The 22,433-nt window shown below is 37.3% G+C and overlaps 2 protein-coding genes across 8 annotated transcripts in view; one reads left to right on the top strand and one right to left on the bottom strand.

Moving 5' to 3' along the window:
• On the bottom strand, nt 1-18,017 carry LOC112558205. 6 transcript variants are annotated; one of them, XM_025228504.1, is made up of 16 exons: nt 17,571-18,017; nt 14,792-14,986; nt 13,244-13,808; nt 12,819-12,879; nt 12,149-12,345; nt 11,591-11,849; nt 10,408-10,575; nt 9,802-9,998; nt 8,409-8,532; nt 7,435-7,941; nt 7,059-7,235; nt 6,576-6,778; nt 5,959-6,088; nt 4,505-4,684; nt 3,147-3,658; nt 1-2,666 (listed from the first exon to the last, which is right to left on the bottom strand). In XM_025228504.1, the coding sequence occupies exons 2-16, from the start codon at nt 14,943-14,945 to the stop codon at nt 2,054-2,056; spliced, it is 4,047 nt and encodes a 1,348-aa protein (XP_025084289.1). In that variant the 5' UTR covers nt 14,946-14,986; nt 17,571-18,017; the 3' UTR covers nt 1-2,053. The 6 variants fall into 6 exon arrangements, with proteins under 6 accessions (XP_025084289.1, XP_025084288.1, XP_025084287.1 ...); XM_025228503.1 differs by lacking the exon at nt 17,571-18,017 and adding an exon at nt 17,331-17,449; XM_025228502.1 differs by lacking the exon at nt 17,571-18,017 and adding an exon at nt 16,926-16,980 and having other exon boundaries at nt 14,792-14,991.
• Nucleotides 17,384-22,433, top strand: part of LOC112558206 (AN1-type zinc finger protein 6-like) — an 11,169-nt gene continuing 6,119 nt past the window's right edge. The window contains exons 1-4 of one of the 2 annotated variants that reach the window (XM_025228509.1): nt 17,384-17,497; nt 19,906-20,191; nt 21,683-21,805; nt 22,202-22,306. In XM_025228509.1, the coding sequence (XP_025084294.1) occupies nt 19,954-20,191; nt 21,683-21,805; nt 22,202-22,306 (466 nt within the window). In that variant the 5' untranslated portion in view covers nt 17,384-17,497; nt 19,906-19,953. Of the gene's footprint in view, nt 17,498-18,063; nt 18,204-19,905; nt 20,192-21,682; nt 21,806-22,201; nt 22,307-22,433 lie in introns of those variants that run through there. The other variant, XM_025228508.1, reaches the window with a different exon arrangement.

Below are 22,433 nucleotides of genomic sequence, written 5' to 3' on the forward strand. Positions count from 1 at the left end.
AATTTCTCAACTACTTTTATCATAGTGAACAGCAAGCTTAATCTTCACATTTCTGCACCAAATTAACATTTCTGTTACTTGGTAAAAGTGGTAAAGTGATCTCTACAATTAACGAGAAGCCCACTTTTGATCAAATTTATGAAGATCTTACTTGTAACTATATCTAGTCTTAAATTCATATTTAATATTCAAGACTTAATATACATGTACATAAAATCAGAGCAAGAATAAAAATATAATCCACCAATCATGTCTGCACAAAATGTGAAGTAAAGGCCACTTGTGAGTACCTGTATTTCACAATGTGACTGTCCCTCTAGACTGGGCTTAATATCCAGAATCTCTTTACAAGTCAAACAAAAACACATTCCAGATATCATTGATTCTTCACAACTATTTCTGGCCCTGAAATTCTGCAACGTCTAATGACTTTCCTTGATGCTAAGGACTGACATGAAACCTCTGATTTTTGACTCATCATTTTCAAAAGGCAGTGACTATACCTAGAAAATTCTAAATTGCCGCAAGGAAACAACCAATTAAACAACATCAAGAAAGGCAGCTGCAGAAAAATGATTCCTTAAGCGATATTTGCGACATCTTTTATTCTAACTATAGAATATGGACCAAGAAAAAAATATGACACTCACGCATGCATTCATAAAAACAGTCTACAAAGTGACTCCTAAGAGTTAAGGGACTATCTTACACCTAACCAAAAGCATTTACACATAATATGCCACTAAAATAAAAAAAATGTAAAAGACACTACAATTGATGAAGGTAAATGCAAATACATCAAAGACAAATTTGTTATTACAGTCTCTTCAACTTTCCAAATGTGTGGAATGCAAACATCCTATTATGGCACATTTACTCAGCAACAGCACTTTAATAATTACAAACATAACAATGGCATAGAAAGTGTGGAATATTGTGCTTCTCAGCATATATAGACCATTATTATAAGCTTAAATAAAACACAATCACATTAATGTAAAGTAGGAACATCAAACTCAAAGTCAATGCATCAATATAAATATCAAGGAAAGTATCAAAATACCTACAAAAATATCAGTAAAATATCAAATTATAAAAATTATCTGCATAACTTAAAGCATGAAGTCTTTTATGTGTGTGTATATAAATAAAATGAATTATAGCTCCTGAGTAAAGAGTTCCTTTACACAATGGATGTGTGTACCTGATCAAGTTATGAACAAACTTCAATGACAATAGGTCAAAAGATTCTCATGTTTTAAGTAAAACGGTTATATGCAATCTGCTTGTCAAACTAAGGGCAAATTTATTGCAGTCCTAAAAATTTTAGTAGGTCAATAAGGAATCATTTTGTAACAATGTAAACAGTGTCAAGCTATTTAAGTTAAGCACAAAATTATACTCAAATATGCTGGAAAGTTAGCAGAACAAAGTTTATTTTATTATATCATCATTTACTGTTATATTACTAGTTTGTTATAAAAATGTGTTGTGAATTACATGTACACATGGATCAACCTAATTAATTACTGATTTAATCTCTGAAGGCATTCTCAAATGAGATGTTGCTTTCTCAGTCAGCTTACTGTTGTAACATTGCAGGAAATTAAGTCCTCACCTTTGCCAAAAACTCAAGTGAAATCTCTGCTGCTTTAAAATTATGTATCTTGGCAACAAGAAGTTTTTCATTCAGATTTTGGGAATCAGTATCTTATAAGTAAAACCCATTCATTAAAAAATAATTTTGCCAGAATTTTAGCCTTTAATGAATCTCTAGTGAAAAAAGTTTGTACTTTATCCTGTTTTATAATCATCAGAATACTTTAAAAAAAATTGGCTTGATTTAGTAAGATTTCAATGCCTACTCAGAAACTAAAGTATTCAGCTAGCACATAGTAACATGAGTTTAAGGCACTGGGACATATTTTGTAGAAACCACAACAGCCATAACAGACAGTGAGGTTACCCTGTGCATTTTAGTTAATGGCTGAGTAAAGGTGTTCAACTCTCTATTATAGTCTATTGAAAGATATCCTTGCTGCCAAATGATTTCTCATGGAATGAAAATAATAAGCTGACCCATGCAGCGTGAGGCAGTGTACCACAAACACACCTTATTCTCAGCTGTCAATTCAGAAATCGCCTGACCTAGTTTTAGATCATCCTGGAAACCCTTTACAGTCCTGGGGATGTCCTCCACATCCTTGTCAGAGTCAGTCATAAGAATGTCCTTCGCTTCAAATGGTAGGAAAACCACAACCCGTCTCTCTAGCCCTGTCATCGCAAAGGGTGTTGTGAATATTATTTCATCTTTCTCAGGAAGTGCAACATGTGGATTGGATGTATCTGTAATGACTGTGCAAAGGATGCCTCTGCTCCTCAGCCCCTTGAGGAAACCACAGTTGTCATCCACATCTCTGCACACAATTACAACATCCTTCCACATCAAAGGTGGAGCAATTCCAAGGAACGGAGCTGGCCCAGATTTTCTCTGCCTGGTGTAGTCTTGCATCAAAGGTGGCACAAGCTTCAGTGTCTGGGAAAAGATGTCTGCAAGTTCCTGCCCGCAGTGAGTGCAGTCAAGAGGCACCTTCACGGGTGTCTCGTGTTTACTGTGGAAGATGATCCATGGTCTAGAGCCATCCGTCGGCAAACCATGTGGAGCACTGAAACAGATTTCACAAAAAGCATATAGGGACATTACATTTTTTCTCTTTATTTTTTTTTCCTTTGTAGATTTGATTTTCCTGACTGCCTTGCATTTCATTTAATTAATTACTCATTTACTGACTTGTTCAGTGGCTCATGTATTACATATTGGAAAATGCACTGCCAATGATCAAAGCCATCCATAATGCCATCATAACATTTTCCTGATGCTGCTACTCAAAATAAGTCCAGGTAAAAAAAATTTCAATTAAGAAAAATAATGAAAAAAATCATTTAAACACAAACCCAGACATAGATATCTACATGAACACAAATGTGAATTAGAAAATGTGTAGGTGTATGTTATTAGGCACACGATTCTGGCAATTATCATCATTTTATAATTGTTTCAAATGACATAAGGAACAATGCATTTTCCATATTGCATTCTACATCTGCATCTGTAGTCAGGATGTAACTTTTAAAAAATTTTGTACCTTGTTTCAAACCACTCTGTTTTTACATTGCCCAGTTCTGGCTCAGCTCTTTTTAGGACACGCTGAACCATGGGTGGACAGCGGATGATCTGTTTCAGTAGATGCTTTTCAAAAGTAGGTGGAGGGTCTTCTCCATACTGCCCAGCACACCACAGGGATTTGGGATTGCAATGCTTCAGCAGCCAGGAAATGATATTCCAGGAGGTCTGCCTGATTTCATCAATTACCAGGTAAGATCCTGATGGAATCTCTAGCAATTTCTCCAAGGTATGAGGGGAACTGCTGTCAAGATCAATACGATGAATGACAAGTTCAGAAACATTTCCTGAATGGACAAATGATGATGATGATGTTCTTCCAGGTGAACCAAGGTATGAAGAAACATTGTCTTTCATACCTTCTAAACTATCCATGCCTGCACTGTTCTGCATATTTAAGTTGAAGTCTTGAGGTAAGGAATTTTTCAAATGATTGGAACTAAATTCATGGTCCTTTTCAAGGCTTTTTTTCAGCTGCACATTCAGAGAAAGATCAGTCAACAAACTATAATGAAAGCAAACACATTACTATTACTAAATGCTAGTACTAATCTGCTAATGCAGCAGAGTGCAATACAGCACCATTAACACATTACTTTCTGCACCTGTGTAACACTTGAATAGGGCAGAAAGTTGTACTCTATGATAAAGTTACTGGATAAAAGATACAGTAAATCAAAAGCTGGAATCAACCAACTGCATCATTTTGTATATATTTTGTCTATATCAATCAGAAATCATTCTTCTATATTTACATTTTTTTTTTTAAATATCTGCTGTCAGCGTAAACAAGCTAAGATCAGTTTCATCAAATATTTTCAAACACCTTTAAAAGGCTGACTCTGGGAATGGGATTTTGAATGCAGGGCTTCTGCTAAGGCTAAATTCTTTGGGGTCCCAGGGACGCCTTCTTCAGATTTTTAAGGGGTCCCTGTTCTTCGCCCAAATTTGAAGGGGACCCCATTGACAAAAATTGAAGGGGTCCTCCGAACTTTTAATGCGTACTGTACGCAATTTTTTGCGTAAGCAGAAGCCCTGGAATGATGAATAAAAACAATCAAAAGTATACTATAAAATGGATACAGTTGGTTGGTTGATTGCGTTTTAAGCCGTGCCAGCAACTAAAGTTATATCATGGCGAGAAAAGGATAGGGTGCGAGAAAAAACAGAAAAGGGTAGGAAACTGGTGACTAAATCCAAATCCATTGTACCACTATTTGATCTGTTTTCTTTAAATAGGGAGTAATGACTGTAAACTTTCATTATGTCAGATGGAATGCAAGCTACTACTCCATGCATCACAGCGCTACTTTGCTATACCTGCTGTTCCATGAGATGGCCAAGTGGCAGTCCCTTAGATCCATGGTTGATATTGATAATAATGAGATTATTGCCCGCTTTAGCCCACTGTTCAGCTTTCAACCTCAGTATCAGTGTCTTGCCACTGCCCGGTGGTCCAGACAAAAACACAAGCCTATTCTCCAAGTTTAGGATGCTCACCTGGAAAAATGTGAATAACAAAATGAAAACCACAGAAGGTGAAGCAAATGTAAAAACAAAATGTGATAAAGAGAAACATGGCCATCTTCAAAACACAGGTCAGATTTTCTTATTTTGTTATCCATTTAGCCATGCATATTTAGATATTTTGGCCGTGGGATATTTTCAGTAGTTGCAACAAAGACTGTGGTTATCCTTAGCAATTCTGATTTCCAGAGTTTCTTCCTCTTGAGGCTGAGGTCCTGACGCAGCAACTGCCTCACTGACCCCAGAACGTGAACCCTTTTTCTGTTGAAGGATAGCATGGCCATTACAGATAGAACACATTTGGGTCCACCTGCTGTCATTAGCCACATTTTGCCTTTGAGGTGGCACAGGGACTTTACATGGGTCCCTCCTGGGTTTTCAGAAAGTTTTCCCTTCTCTGATGGATGGTCATGCAGTTTTCTTGAACCCCACCCATTCCCTCTGCTCTCTGCTCGGCATGACAGCCCAAATATTTTTGCTAATGGCCTTCACCACTGGAAGTCTTTACATGTGCTGATGGCGAAAATCCCCTAACTGGCTGAGGGAGGAAAAGCATTCGGCTGCAGTCACCTGGTTTGGCTTGCCTGTTGCGTGCTCTGGTGGCACAACGGTTAGCGTCTGTCACCAATACAGTGAGGATTGGCTGTCCTGGGTTCTGATCTAGTCTTAGGCACACCATTCTTTCTCTGCATGTGGCATCTGTTTATAGGGCTGGCTACTATGCCATGATATAGTCTTAGTTGTTGACTCAGCATAAAACACGAATTCCCCAACCCCAGCCCTGCTCACCTGTCAAAGCAATTTAGGGTAGGGAAGCAATGGGGAAATACCCATCACCATATACAGGCAAATTTTCAGAGGTAAAAGTAAAAACAGAGTACCAGAGGGAAACCCTGGAAGGATGGGCTGCCCTAGTGTACACACAGAGACAATACCACAACACAATACCCATCACATGTGCAATCTACAGTTTAAACAAGACTGGATATGCTGTTGTCAAATTCTAAAAAAAATGAATCAGCTTTTAAATGTAGTACCTTCCATGTTGTTGTAGAAATTGAAAAGTATAGCAAAAACATGAAAGTACATCAGCTGCAGTTAGAATGTAACCAGCTATAGCAAGCTGTATACATTGCATACATTGTGTTAACAGCATCACTCATTGGTGATCATGGCAGACAGCTGTCTTGTAAAAGTTACAAAAATCGATATTCTTTTATTCTTGGACAAACATCCTCTGGTTTTACCTGTTCAGGAGTGAGCAGAACACAGGTGAAACGCTCAGCTGTTTCCTGGATGGCCTCAGCAATGCTGCGAACTTCCACTCGTGGAGTTTGAGCTGTCCACACTTCTACTGTCGACAAAAGCCCACAGAACCTACAACAGAATGTGGTACATAAGTCAAATGTGGCCTAGTAGTTGCCCCTAATAGTAAGTGCCACATGAAAGCAAAACCTTTCAGGCTCTAAAACAAGATGCCATGACAACAATGAACTTTGGAAGACTGTGGTTTTTCCTGGCTCATAAAAAGATAGCAATCTGGGATTTGAGACAAAACATGTCATAACAGTGATTAATACTCTGCAGCAGATTACTTGGTGACCTTGTCGTGATGGTGCCAGAAAGACAGAGGGATAAGTGGGACAGAGGCAGAAGCAAAACAGTAGGTGAAGAAGAAAAGAAGTTAAAACATTCTTTAAAAAGTCAGAATAATCTACTGCTGAACGTATTCAGCATATCTGCCATTTGGTAATGACAAGGGTGGGAAAGAACCTCCCATTTTCATCAAATGAATCTGTTGTGAGAACATAAAGATTTTCTCATATATCTAGTATTTCTGCTTAAATTAACAATAGGCACTTACCGGCCAATAATTTGTTTGCACAGATTTTCTGATAGCAGATTCTCTTGTCCATAGCCAAGGGATCGAACCCACCAGTCATTCAATTTGTCCAACAGCTCTGGCTTCTCTTCCAGTGCCTCCCACATGGACTGGTTACTCTCACACAAGTCATCCTGGCACAAGAATGCACCTGTGCCAACTTCAGGGAACATTCCTTGAATGCACTGGCCAAAAGGAAATGGTACTTTTAAGTAATAGTAAACGTGTGTGTATGTGTATGTACTACCCTATATATTTTAATATATGTAGTATACAAGAAATTTGTCTGTTCTTCCTCTATCCCTTTAGTTGTTCATGGTAAAGGCTATAACCATGGTGTAACCAGATTTGACACAGATATGAAAGAGTGTGACAGATAGAAATGTGAAATAGCATGGCCCAGTGGCATGCACACATATACAGAGAAAAGTGCAATGCTCAGCTGATTTCCATGTAGACCACCACCTTTTTGAGTTCTGTATCATCACTGATGGCTGCATTGATGTCTTGACGAGAGAGATTAGGCAGTGCCACAAGTTTATGACAAGGTACCTTGTCAGTAAGGTCACTCAACACCAAGCCCACCATCTTCTCTTCTCTTGGCAGCTGCTTTAGGACTTTTCCTAGTGTCCTCTTCACAGCCTACATCACATGTCAACAGATGAAAAAGTTAATCAAGATATTAGGGTTCACATTTGGTAGACTACAGATTACTATTTAGATTGGTACCTGGGTTCTAGTTTTATCAGATAAGATGGATTCCCTTCTGACCTCTCCTACACAAAGTACACTCCATAAAAAAATTATAATACAAGCAAAATGCTTGATCAACATAACATACCGTCCATCGCTCACTGCCAGAGTTGGCCCATTCATGGAAGTTGTCTCCCACAGCTTTGACAGAAATAATGATGATCCCGTATCGTCTGTGTATTAACAAACAATCATGCTGGGCACGAACACTCTGTCCAAAAGCCCGCTGAGGTCTGCGCTCATCTCCTTTCTCAAACATTGATTCCTTCAACTTGTTCAGATAGTTGTTGTACTGAAAATCACAGATGATGAACACTGGGCACAACACATCCGACTTCAGTCCAAGAATCTCAATGGCACTGATCACACGACTTTCACCTTCGTCTCCCCTTGTGTCTTTGGACATGGGCATGTTTAGGATAATGTAAGGATTATTGTCAGCTGGGTAGTCAAACTTCTGGATGTTGAAGTGTACAGGAGGAACTCTGTAAGTTTCTTCCATAAATTTGGGAAAATACTGGTCTACATACTCTTCCATGCACTGCTTGAATGACTTAGTCACATTGCCTATGGACAGGCTCATGCTCAGGAGGTCCTAGGAGAAAGAAAAGAACTTGAGACACTGACAGCATGCCCTTTTAAATCCCAAGCAAACAAAATCTGAACTTACTGCTTAATGGCTTTAGCATGCACTGTTTAATTTCTGAACATTTCAAATTTTTATTGTGCTCTTTCATGCTATTACAGTGTTTTTATGGAGTTTTATTGAAGACCCAACAAAAAGTAGTTAAATTTGTATAAGACAGAACTCATGCAAAAATGCTTGTTCAGATCCGGTAAAAACAGTGAAGAAATAAAAAGGGATTTTTCCCAGAATTCTTCTTGTCTATCTTTTGACTGTGAACTAATATGTAACCTGTTCAGATAACTTGAAAGAGATATGTAAAGCTATGTGTCACTGTTTCACTGTGAAATGAAACAATACTGACCTTGTCATCTTTGTCACTTTTCAAGTAACCACATTAAGGAAATAAATTTCATTATTTAGATACCAATACTTACTACAACTGTTTTGGTGGAAGCTTCAGCCTTGGAAATTATGGTCTGTTTGTCTGACTCAAAGCACAGTTTCTTTTCCTCTGAAGGTTGCATTTCTTTTGTCTGATCAAAACCTGCATCTGACAAGCTGCACATAGTGCCAAAAAAATAAAAAAAGACTAAAACACTCTCCAGAGAACTTTATACACCCCAGAATTCTTCACTTTAAAAGGCATTGAGCAACTATGCTAGCTGCATGCATATATGTTATAAGGCATTTAAGAAAATGCAAGCTTTCTTAATCATGGACAATCTTTCTAAACATTTTTCTCAACTTTTTGCTCATCCAGAAGCATGAAGCAAAAAAGTTTTATTCTTTAATTAAGGCAAATATCTAAAACTGGCTTCATGAAAATGTGGCAAATTTATTCTTCCAGCAAATATTTCAAAAAAAATTAAATTTTCTTCTAGGTTCAGAAATTCTTATATTGTCAAAAGGACACATTAAACATAAAAAGGAACTGGTCCTATCAGTTCTACTACACAACTTATAATTTGGGTAAAATGTGTTAATGGTCTTATCATCAGTACCTCTCCTATAACACCTGACTTTTCTCAGTATAATCTGTTGGAACATGCTACAACATTCAGTTTCATTTTTGAAAAGCCCCTTTTTGCTGATTACATGGCATATTTACTTCAATGATTAGGTTAATGACCAATATAGTAAGGTACAATGAGTTAACGAGAAGTTATAGTATGGCAAGGTAACAAGAAGACAGCAGGAAGAGAAAATTAAATAAGCACAGAGGAAAAACAGTTCAGTGACTGACAATAGAGAAGATCAGATGATGGCAAATGAAAAGGTGGGAGGAAGCCTACAGCATGGTTAAAAAGAGCAGAGAAAGCTAACTACAATAAAAGACTATCAATAGTGATGTACAGAGAAAAAAGTGCAATTACAGATCACAAAAAATAAAATGTAGGGTACACAGAAAAGTGATTATGCCTTCCTAACAAACTTTGTATTTTCTCAAACAATTTTTTTCAGTGTTAATATGATTTATTAATAAACGTCATCCTGGAAAGATAATCAGTAATAAGACAAATAAGCAGCTGAAAAGATTTATGTCAAAGACACAATTGTGTGTTAATTTTTGGGGGATGAATGGCATAAAAGCAGATTTGTTTCTAAAGTATTTGGATTTCCTTTTGTCCATTAAAGCAGGAAAGAAATAGTTCCACTCTCATTCTTTTAAGCAATGTAATGAATATCCTGAAGTAAAAAGAAGCAGCAAGATAAAATGTTACCATATGCAAAATAGAAGGCTTTGGCACAAGATGCAACAATTCTACGCAAGACAAAATATGACCATACAGGGTAGGAAGGACTTTAAGCCAGTCTCTACTTGCTTACTCTGGGCACAAAAAACTCCCAACAAGAACTTCCAATTCTTCCTGATTAGGTCCTCTGTTTTGTGTCTCTGCATTCACTTTCTCCCACCAACCAACAAGAGTCTGAAAATGTTCCTCAGATGTCCACTCATTCCGAAACTCAGCAGGCAGTTCATCAGAGCATAAAGTGCTCATAGTGAACATCAGTTTGTGAAGTCCCTACAAGAAAGAAAAACAAAATTGGTTTTAAAGTGTTCCCCACCAGTATTTTTGTATAAACAAAGACAACAGAAAAATTTTAAATATTTATGGTGCTATCAATTATCATTAAGCAATTAGTATCCAGGAAAACAAATAACCTATACATTGCACGTATTCATGTACAAAGACATGTAGGCCTACTTCAGTCTATTCTAAGCCTATGGCCACATATGCACACAGACAAAAATAAAGTATACAAGGTGGAGAACTGAACACACATTACATACCTTGATAAGAAAGGAAAGTATACAATGCTGAATTTGTCAAAAAGAAAAAAAAGTGGTCATAAAATTAATCTCCACTGTTAATTAAACATTTACATTTTGTTTCCCCCCTTTTTTTTTTTTTGGTCTGCCAACATTCTCACCTTGTCTCTTGGTGTTACTTTAGCTAGAAATGAGCGCTTGAGGTTTGGTGTAACTAGAATAGGAATCACACTGCAATGATGAAGTCCTAGAAAATGCAGTGTCTTGTCCATCATCTCATACGACTTGTTCAGCTGCTGTCGATACTTTTGCAAACGCTTAAGAATATACTGTCAAAAAGTAAATAAATAATATTTTCAAGTCCATTATGTTTACAACTACTATCATAAATGTACCTACTTCCAGGTTCATAAGAAAGATTTGTTGTAGCACTGGGATTTCCTTTATCTGTTGGTTAATCTACCCATGTCCCAAATCATGATCATGCTGGCAATATAAATACAGCTCTAGGCAGGATGTCAAAACAAGACCCCATCATGCATCTGGCAATGCCTATCACCATCCTTCATATATATACATTCATGGGTGAGCAGGTAGGTACGCTGGTGTATATAAAATATATATGTATATATATATGTCTACATTTGTGGGGACTTGGGACTTGAGTGCCAGCAATTAAGGCTTACATCTGTGGGAAGAGGAACATGCAGGGGTCATACATGTGTGAAGGCTCACTATACATCATACAACTACATGTACATGGTGAGCAGGTAAGAGAGGTGGATAGAAATGCACAGCTCAGTGAAGTCCTAAAGGAATCTGTATTCCCAAATACATTTTCAGTCCTGCATTCTGAAAATTTGCATTTCTGATTCATTGCCTAAAATTTAGAAAGCCATATTAAAAAATAATAAATTTTAGTTTACTACTTATTATTTTATTAATTTATTACATTCCTGCAATATAAGAAAGCAGAAAAAGAATGACACGGAAGAAAGTGTTAAAAATCAATCAATAAACTATATTTTTTTTAAGTTACGCAAGTTCATTTGACAATACTAGCTCTTTTACAAAGCAAACTGATTTGTCCGATCCCTGCTGTAATTTCTGATCTACATCACAGTGTTAAAACAATTTACTTCTCTACTTTAGCTCAAATCTGTTGACGATAGCAATGAAATGAATCATAAGATATATCTACAAGTCTTATTAAAAAATTTTTAAATTGTATTTACATATTATGCCTTTTCTTCTACAGAAAATACAGAAAGATTGTATTAGGTAAACAGCTGTGTGTGCGCATAGATATATTTGTATAACATACATGAGTACAGACTATTATACCTGCACATCAGAGTTGCTGCTGACAGAGCAGATGCTAAATACAAGAACTGCATGCTGCTTGTGGAAGATAATGATGTCTGAGTCTCCAAACTGCTTGCTAGAGATAAACTGGTTGAACCTTTCTTTAATTCTTGGCTGGTCACAGGTTTTGACTATCCGAAGGCTGAAAAACTTGAAGAAACTCTCATGCTTGTAGTCACTGAGCAGGAACAAGGCTTCTCGTTTATAATGAGCCACACGCTCTATTGCCATAGTTACTCTGGTTAAAAAAAAAAAAAACAACCTTAACATAAGTTGGTGAAGTGAGACAAAGAAAAAAATAAAACACCTTTATGGTTTAAAAGCCCCCCCCCCCACCCAAAAATAAAAACAAAGAAAGTGATTATGATGTACCCATGATTAATCAGTTTTTCTTCAAATGACTTATGCATGGATTTCTATATCTCTGTGGCTAATTCAATTATGAATTTCAACTTTTACTAAACATTATACTTCTTATTACTGTTAACATTAGTGCTGCCAATATGTAAGAAATACACTGGAAAACTGCAAGATCACCTGTACTGTCCTTCCCGTGCACGAACAAGCAGTTTGTCAGGTTGTTTCTGACTGATAGGAGGCTTTTCTGGGACAATGTAGATTTTCTTTCCCAGGAAAGGATAATGCTCTTTAACAAATGTAGAAAAATGTTCACGCAAAGTTCTGGACTGCTGGTTTTGCTCCAGTGTAATATCCAGGATAGATAATGGTTGCTCCTGTCATGAAAAGTGCATAGTTGATTTTATTATCAAAAGCTTAAACAAAAGAAGTATATCTTGTTTATGATACAGTCTTATATAAGTTCTATCTCTTTTATTCATTTTCATTTCTCATTTTCTCCCCACCCACACACATGAAAAGAGGAGGTAAATGAAGTAAAGGAGAGAGGAATATATTCTATAGGCCAGCAGATGGTCCACTAACTCACTGAAGGGAAATATTTATAAATAATCTTCCTTTATTTTATTAGCCATTTTTTATGTATGAAGTTCAATTCAGTCCCTTGACCCGTATGCCAGCAAAAGGAAACTTGATGGATACACCAACACACAATCCGTCTTCAGTTTTTCGAAACCTCACTTTCCTAGCAATACTTAATGACAGTTATCAGCTATCAATATATTTCAACAGTGAAATATTAACTTGTGATAACTAAACTGATAAACCATTCATAGAATAACAAACAGACCTTGACTTGAGAAGCATCAGTTTCCATTGGTAAGCTTCCAGCAGAGAAGTGCATGACTCTGCTGTCAAACAATCATAGTCCATTGTTAAGGACCCTCCACCTAATTCTGACAGACTACAGTAGCCTTTAATAATAATGTAACTTTTTTTCTAAGCATGCAACCAGCATCAAATTTTGGTTATCAAGGTGACAAAATCAACTGTTATTGTCTGAACTGTCCCAACAAATTAACAGTTTATCCTGTTATTGCTAGGTTCGTTTTAACTGGAACTATGATTAAACAGCTATATAGTATCAACCAGTCATATTAAAGAAACTACCTCTGAGCAATACATGGTACCTTAACTCCCATTCCAGTTTCTATGTTAAATGATAGGTGCATTGGACAAAGGGGAAATGTATGTTAATAAGCTTAAATCACATACCCAGGTGGTCCTGTTTCCATAGGAATGGGAATAATATTTCCAGCTCCTGGTCTCATATGAGCCACTGGCAAATGTGTAGCAACAGATGGTTGTGATGACAATGGAAGCCGCACAGGGATATTTCCTCTGTGGCTACAAGTGACTGACTCTAAACCTGAGAAATTACTATGAGACATTGATTGTGCTCTTGGTATTAAAGACACATGCTGAACAGCAGGAATGGGTTGTGGTACTGGTAATGGCCAACCAAAATTCGGCACAATCACATCATTGCGTGTGAACTGCATCCATCCTCTGCCAGGATACTGCATTCCTGCTGGAATGTCAGCAGTGGATGATGGCTGCACTGGCGATGGGGATATAAAGCGAGGGAGAGTTACAGAGGGTTGGATGTGATCCAAAGGTAAAAGGACAGAGGACTGTGGCACAAGATTCGTTGCTGGCACAACCCCCTTTGGCCCAGGTGTACTTGTTGAAGCTGCTGGTTGCAGCATATTCCTGGGATGTAGCATGACAGATGACCGAGGCATGTCCACATGCATAACTGGCTGGATGCTGCTTGCACCTGCAACAAGTGTTCCATAAATACACAACTTCTGCAAATTTCTTTTTTTCTCCATACAATATTCAAGGCACAATGGTTAACATTCAAAGTAAAATGGGAATCATGGTGTTGGACCAAATACAAAGAAAAATTATTTAATCATATTATCAGTCTAAAGTGTATATTCCTTGATTAATTAAACACTATCATTGTTTAATAAATTAACTACAACACACATGCATTCTAGTACAGATGCAAAGTGCTATCTGCTCAGTACAATGCAGAAATCCATAAATGCACAAACTTAAGCAAAATATAACAGCAAAGGAAAATAAAACCAGCCCCAAAATATGCTACTCTTTCTGGAACAGCATGCACGTTTAATAAATAAAAACATGACTAAATGGCTGTAAATGAACGACAAAACACAGGGTTATCGATATAAGCAATTTTTCTAAAACTACAGAAAATAGGTAAGCTCTCTAGTGCCTACAAGCAATTTAAAGACTTGCCTGAAGACCCATAAGTCAGCTAATTGTAAAATTGTTCCGTTTTGTTCATTATTTATGCCCATTTCATAGAGTACAAGCCTTTAAACACGGACATGCACAGAACAGAAAATGTAGGAATGTAGGTTTGCCTTTGTCATCAAGGATAAAACAATGCAGCCCAAGAAATGGGAGGATATATTAATTAGACATGGGCATCTCCTAATATGACTTTATGGATCAACATAAGTGAGGACATTAATATTTGAAAGTGTGAATTCTACAAACAAAAAGAAATGGGGGTGGGTATTTATTCACATTTTTGAATAGTTTATAATAAAATTAAACTGAATCATTTAAAACTATTTCTTGCACCTAGGTGAGTCTTGGATACTTACAGTGTACATTACTGAATGATTAGGCATAGTTCTAAAAAATAACGTGTAGCTGCAGAAATAAAATTTTGATCTTAAAACAAAGTAGGCAACAAATCCTTGGTAATAATGCATAACATACTTGATACATAAGGTGGACATGCAACGGGTAGGTGAGAAAGAAGTTGTGGATTCATACTCGGAGGCAAATCCTGAACCCTGTTATATGGTGGAGGATAGTAAGTAGAAGTAGTACGTTGACCATACATTCCTGGTTGTCCAAACCTTGGATCCATGATAAATCTTAAAGATTTTCACTCTTCTTTTTTCATACTGGCTGTAAGGAACAAATAAATGTTAAGAATATGCAATGTGAACTTGTTAGGTCAAGCAATATCAGCTTTATTTAAACTTTTCATAAGTTTTGCTAATATCCAGACTGCCATGAAAATTCAGTAAAACCCCTCTCACAAAGACTGACAGGTGGTATAAACTCTATATGTCTGTGCGTCACCTCCTGGGATGTGTGGAATATGTCATATAAAACAATGCTACAATCTTTATCACAAAGCATTTCCTTTATTACCTAACAATAATTACTAATGAAGAAATCCTTACAAGAGCCAACTGCACAAATATGACAGCCATAATCCAAAAAGATGAAAATGGCTAGGCCATATGTGCAGAATGAAACCAGAGGCACCACTCTAAACAGCTTTTCACTGGACAGCTGATGGCAAGAGGAAGCATGGTTGGCCAAAAGAAACAGCATAGCTAAACTTGCTGCTGACAGACAAATATGGAGGTCTCTAGTGGATGCATTGAGGCCTAACAGAAGAATCAGTGGAAGAACACTGGTTAACACTCAAGATTATTTGGAAGACAACCTGTATAGATGTTCTAGGGAAGAGGGAAAGAAAACACAAGGAATGGATGACTCCAGCGACCTGTGCAAAGTTTGAATCAAGAAATGGACTGAACAGAAGCTCAACCAATGTCAAGACCACAAGAGAAGGTCTCAGAGCTGAATATTTGTAAGCCAGCCGCCAAGCGAAGAGGACTGTCAGGGAGGACAAGAGATGCTTCACCCATGAACTGACAGAGGAAGCAGAGACAGTAGCTATTCAGGGAAACATGAAGCAGCTATACAAAATAACACAAATTCTGTCAGGCAGGAACATTAACCTAAACAAGCCGGTGAAAGACAAAGATGGCAAAACTATAACAAATGATGCAGGACAAAGAGAACGCTGGATGGAACACTTTAAAGAGATCCTAAATTGACCTCGTCCACTATCTTTACTTGACATAGCACCAGCAACTGAACAACTTCATGTCAACACCAGCCTATCCCCAGAAAAGTCCTGACAAGGTTAATTATAGAGAGACTGAAGACAGAACGAGACAAGAGACTCAGAACAAGCAGGTATGTCATGCACTGACAACATTGCCACTCTCCATATCATCATTGAGCAGTCTATTGAGAGGCAGTCCTCCCTCTATATAACTGTTGTGAATTCAGAGAAGGCTGACAGAGTAGACAAAGGCGTCATCTGGAGGCTGATGATCAACTATGGCATTCCACCTAAGCTCATAAACATTATTCTGGGGTTGTACGAAGACTCATCCTGCCAAGCTATCCACACTGAACCTTTCATAATGAAGACTGGCATAAGGAAGGGTTGCATATTATCACCAACAATCTTCATAATGGTCAAAGACTGGATTATGCACAAGACAACCCAAGACAACAACACCGGTATCCAGTGGACCTTCACCAAACACCTAGAGGACCTGGACTTTGCAGATGACATTAGTCTTCTATCTCATCAGCAGCAACATGCACAAACCAAACTGGGTAAGCTAGCAAAGGAAGCAAAGAAGACTGGCTTAAAGGTGATGATCTCAATAGCCCTGATTTTTTTTTTTCCTGCCCTTTCGCGGACGACGCCCTTATTTTTGACATTTTTCACTCCTCCAGCGATGACACCTCTCGCATTTGTGTGAGACATGATGCCTCTTTGAATATGCTGGAGTGCGTGGTTACCAGATGGTAAAGGAATCAAATAAGCACTGCCTTAGATGTGGCAATTTTTTCATCAATGTTTAAAAACAGGGATGTTCTAGCTCACGAGATTCAGGATGAGTGAATTTTCATGTCCTCTCTGCAGTTGACTTCATATTTTTTCTTAATCTCTTCCAATCTAGACGACAAGAGACAATATTATGTTTTATCCTATAAAAATTTTGTTCAGATTAAAGCTTGCACCTCTGTATTTTCCTTGATTTACGCCTTCAGGAAGTTAATGACAAAATCTAGGAATGGTCCGAATGGCAACTGGACGATTTAGAGACAAAGCTATTTCCCTCACAAACGGTAGAAATATAACTTGTCGTTTGTTATGGAATGAATTAAAAATTTAAAATAAATGTTTGCTTTACAATTATTTGAGAGTAGTTGTATCTTTACATACTATAAAGGTTTGATAATATTCGTTTTACAAGATAAACTCGTTTATGATTTCAACTGGCATGATTCCTAGTTATTACAAATCTTTGTCTGGCGCCAGCAATATAGAAGAATACAGGCAGAGAAATTAAATCGTATTTTTTGCAGTTATTTGACTGCATCATTTGGATTTAGCCAAGAATACTTAAATTAAAAAAAATAATTTACTTGCCAAAGCTAATTAGTCTGGGTTGATGGTTGCTATTAGAACTGCTCAGTTGCTATTAGAACTGCGTTGTTGCGTCGTCTTGCGAATGAAAAGCTTATTCTCTTCGGAAAACTTCCTACTTCGTCATGTGAGGGCATTACTCAGCTGGGTCTTGACTGCTTTAGAACTGAGTAATTATGTATGAATCAATCATGTGCAAATAAGACATATTTTGATACATTGCAGTGTGGTTGGTTTACTTACATTTTGGACAATGCAGCGTTTATGTGTCTCTTGATAAAAATTACAAGAGCCTTCCGGAAATCCGCTTTGCAAACGTATAATTATAAGTACATTTTGATGACCCGTGACCATTAATGTCAGGCACAATTAAGGTAATAAATTGATGAGAAGATTATGTCTGGAAGTAATGGATGTTACCTCTAAAACATCGCTTCATACTATATATAGGTTCTTTAAAATAATTCTTATAACTAATATGTAGCATCCAAATACTAACGACTATCGGACAAGTTCAATCATGCTTTCAGATAATTTAAGAAACATAAATAGTCAGACAATGGTGTTGTGGGTCTTAGTTGTGATAAAATAATACAGGCCAAACACGTTGACCGTGTACAGTCTTGTTCGAGAATATACCCAGTTCTATCCAAAAATAGTGTCAGTCTTGGGATTGCCCGTTGACTAATTTGTGACGTCACCAGACAAAGAAAGTATTGAATGGCTTATTTTACAGCCAATCGTGATACGAGGGGAAGTCACGTGGGCTAGAACTAGAATCGTGACACAGTGACTTTGAAGGCGAGAAACACGTAGGCAAGAGGAAAGGGATTCAGTTCGATAACCCCGTTCATTTCTTGTATAAGAAGCGGCAAGGTACGTTGGTCGTTTAATAATTAACCGAATTATAACAACAGATATTGTCGTAATTTTCCTGCTGTTATAAAATTCCTCTATTTTAGTGTCTACGATAACAAGACGCCATCTTGATTTTAGGAAGGAAAACAAATCCTATCAGCGCTCAGAATTGAAATATATCTTATTGTATTAGTTATAATGAGCTTACGGGGATAGCATCTGTTATCTAATTAATTTGTTTTATTTTAGTTTAAAATTAGTATTAATGGTTACCGTAGCTTATACAAACGATTCGTTGTTGAATTGCTCTATGCTCCCTTCTCTAGATCAGCTGGCTTGTCTTCCAGCTACTACCTTTCATGATCATTCTTACTAATCACATCTAACATAGGACATTCAAACGCACGCACGTAACTATAACAGAAGTGCGTGTTTTATAAGTATAATTTTCAGGCTAGTTATCACACTTTTTCTGAAATGTTACAGATACGCTTCTCCTTAACTACGCCATAGCGACCTTGCCTTTCAGATTAACTACAAAGTGCATACGCTAGACTTCTAGAAATATAATTGGTAATAGATTGTTGTTCCCGTTATGTTTCGAAGTAATCAACCTTTCTAGCAGTATTATCCATTTTAACTAGATATGGACTGGTCACTCAAATTTTAATGGTTCCAAAACGGCAGTGGTTAGGGAAATAGACATCAGTTAATTCTTATTCTTTTGTATACTAGCCATGCAGGTGCGATACAGGTTAAATTTAGGGCATTTTAGAGCATTACCGACAACATTTAAAACGGCAAATTATTCCCAGTATGAGTGTGCGCAATGCTTTGTATATACATATTGGTCTCATGTTTTGTAAAATGTGTTGAATACTTGGGCAAAAGTATTGTAAAGTTTTAGTATAATTTAAAGACTAAATGTGTTCCAAATAAGAGGAGTCATTTTGAATGATGAAGATTTTTTCAGAGTAAAATAGTATATTAAACTTATAGGGTTTTTTAATTATTCTGATTGTCGCACCGCCTCCGGATGCACACTCCCAACCGCTCAAACACCCGGCACAAACACACAACCACTCGCTTGACCAGAAACGGCGCGCTATGTATGAAAAAAGTAACAGTACAAAACAATTTTATTATACACATGTGTCGCGACCCGAACATCACAAATGCTAACATGGTGAGCAAGAAGTCTTGCACTAAAGACCTGAAAGACTCAGTTATCAACATACAAAAACCCTATCACTCGCCCTCACGCACACTTCCAGCCATCAGGGCCACAGTCTAACACTTAGGCTGTGGGGGTGAAATGACTTGCCTCTTCTTTCGGTGAGGCAATCTCATCATGCAATATGTTTTGTGATAAACTTGATGTGGAAGTTATCGATGTTATCAGACATTAATAATGGTTACATACTTTTTTTATGCAATATGGAAAAATTTCAAAATAATACTGACATTATAATGTGTGCTTTTTCTGCTATTGGTTAAAATGACCTTCAATATGTTATCCCATTAATCGTGTGGATGGGGAAACACTATGTTCTAGGTACCAACCACCTTGTTTTGGGCAAGACATGACCTTGCAACACTGCCTTTATACTTGCATTGCCCAAACCGATAAAAGAATTACTCATTTGGTGTATTTGGCTTTACTGTTGTGCTGTAAAGCTAGTTTTTACCATGGTAAACTGTTTTACTTTTTTAATCACAGGAAGGTCCTCGGGGATTTAGAACTTTGTGAATCATCATATACTGTATAATGGAACAAAATGGAAATCAAAATCTTCCACCAGCCACGTTGTGTAGGATGGGTTGTGGCTTCTATGCAAGTGCCACATTTGATGGAATGTGCTCCAAGTGTTACAAGGATGTCCTGAAACGGAAACAGAATTCTTCACCAGTCAGCAATGGACGCATTAGTCCAGGAACCACGTCAGCTGAAGCTGCCACAGAAAAGTTGGACAATATGACAGCTACTCTGGCTCAGACAACCTTAAGTATGTTTTGGTTTTCATAATTTCTTGTATTTCCCATTTAAGTACTTATAAAAACCAGTCTGTTGATGCAGCAGTTTTCCAGAACATTTATATCAGCATTTGCAGGCTTTAATCCAAAATCATGGATATTTGTATTGGAGATTGACAATCTTGACTGTTATTTAACACGATCACCACATTATGGCCACAGCCTCCAGAAACCACGTCCTGGCCTAGGAAATGCACCGGCCATGACATTTTATGTATTCATGTATGCACAGAAGGACAAGCTCAGGCTCTACTGTGGTTACAACAATGCTTCACACACCTGCAGCCTTCACGTTTCTAAGGGCAGGCCAGCTTGTGGCTATAACAAAACGATAGCTTAAAACACTTTCAAACCGAATATCACAGATACTTGTCTTTAATGTAGGTTAATAGATATACATTTTTTTTTAGTAAGTCGAAATTTCATTCGCGGGCTTTCGCCACTCCATAAGAGTCTTCTAGCAACCGCAAAAACTCTTCACATCAGCGATCTTTATTTTGTATTGCATTTGAGATCATGTGTAGTTTGTATCCTTAAGTTTGTTTTCGAGATTTTTTTATGAGTTACTGGCAGTAACTTAGTGTTAAATCAGCTGTTTGCATCCATCACCTAGCACATGCTATGGTAAACTGTATAAAAGCATTTGAAATCGTTCTTAACTACTTTTAAACCTCAGTCAGCAGTCAAGGATTTTTCCAACATGCCTACCCCTCACACCAAACCCCCTACCCAGTGCCTCTGAAGTTTTTAGTGTGATGTACATTTTAATGTTTTAGGAGCATGCTGGCGTTTTGTGAAGTGATGCAATACCACATGTTTCGACTGGGCACTTTATTCATTTATATTTTGAGTCGTGCATACATTGCACAAATAAGCTTTTTTTTAAAGTGATGTAATGGTGGTACATTAGTGTGAGAATGATGTGATAGGTAGCAAATTTAAACCATATTTTAGAGAACCTTAAGCAACTGTTCTTGTGACCAACTCATGAAAACCATGCTTGAGTATGTCCTTTTTTGCTTATCCATTTGTAACAAGAACTTCTGTAACCTTTATTGTTAAATACTGTAAATAAGTACTTGCCATTATTCAAATCTGTTTTAAAATATGAAGACTTGTCTTTATAAAATTTAGTCAAGATTTGGAAATTTCCAAATCATGAATTTAATGGCCTTCTAACCAAATTTCTTACTGACCACATAGAGAAACAGATGAAAGGAGCTGGTCAGAGTGTTAATTTCTCTGAGACTTTAAACCTGGTCACCTTTAAACAAATAGTATGAGTAGCAGTGTACGCTGCACATGCATATTTGCTCACTTCAGATGTGGCTTTGATTCATTTCTATCAAAGAGACTCTTTGCCTTAATGCAAAGCTGCTGTTGTCTTGTAGTTCTTTAGTATTGGAAGAGGATTGTTATAATAAATTTCAAGAGATTTCTTGATGACTTTTTAAATAATGCAGGTGAAAAGCCGCTGTTGACCGACAGTGGCAGTGCTCTTCCTAGTATCAGGACAGCTAGCCCTACTGTTCCCATAGCTGGAGGGTCCAGTCAAGATAGAGAGCAGTGTGAGGAGGGAGCTGAAGGTAAAATACTAGAGAATTGGAAAAACTCATCACAAGCAAAGGGATGCTTGTTTTTTTTTTAATGTGCTTACAGTCATAGTAAAGACTGTAGGCAAAGCACTGTTATTTATGTCTTATGTCATTGTTTTTGTCAGCAGTAGTAGTCTGTTACCAGTCAACAAAAAGCACCCCATATCAAATGTGAGCAGTACAAGTGCAACACAAATGAGGAGAGAAAGACGTGCATAGCTGTGTTGTGCCTTACTTCCTCTAAAGCTCGGCAAGAACCTGTTGTACACTGTTTACTCATTCTCTCCACTGTTGTATTTTGACATCATTTATAAATCTTCTTTTCTGCAATTGCTTTTGGTAGACCCACAAAGTTCCATGATTATTTTTTATTTTATTTTTTTGTAGGTGGTGCAGATATATCGGATGGGGGCTCTGATAGCAGTGGTGATAAAGATAAGAAGCCAAAGAAAAATAGATGCCATGCCTGCCGCAAAAAAGTTGGCCTGACTGGTGAGTTTATGGTCATGTTTTGTTGACATCATTAGTTTCTGCATTGTATACTTGAAAGTCTTGCCAGGACGTGGGTTGTCCTCCATTTCCTGATCCATACTAGATAAGCTGGTCCAATAGTACTATC

The sequence above is a fragment of the Pomacea canaliculata genome, linkage group LG2 (assembly GCF_003073045.1).
Source record: "Pomacea canaliculata isolate SZHN2017 linkage group LG2, ASM307304v1, whole genome shotgun sequence".
Classification (NCBI taxonomy): domain Eukaryota; kingdom Metazoa; phylum Mollusca; class Gastropoda; order Architaenioglossa; family Ampullariidae; genus Pomacea; species Pomacea canaliculata.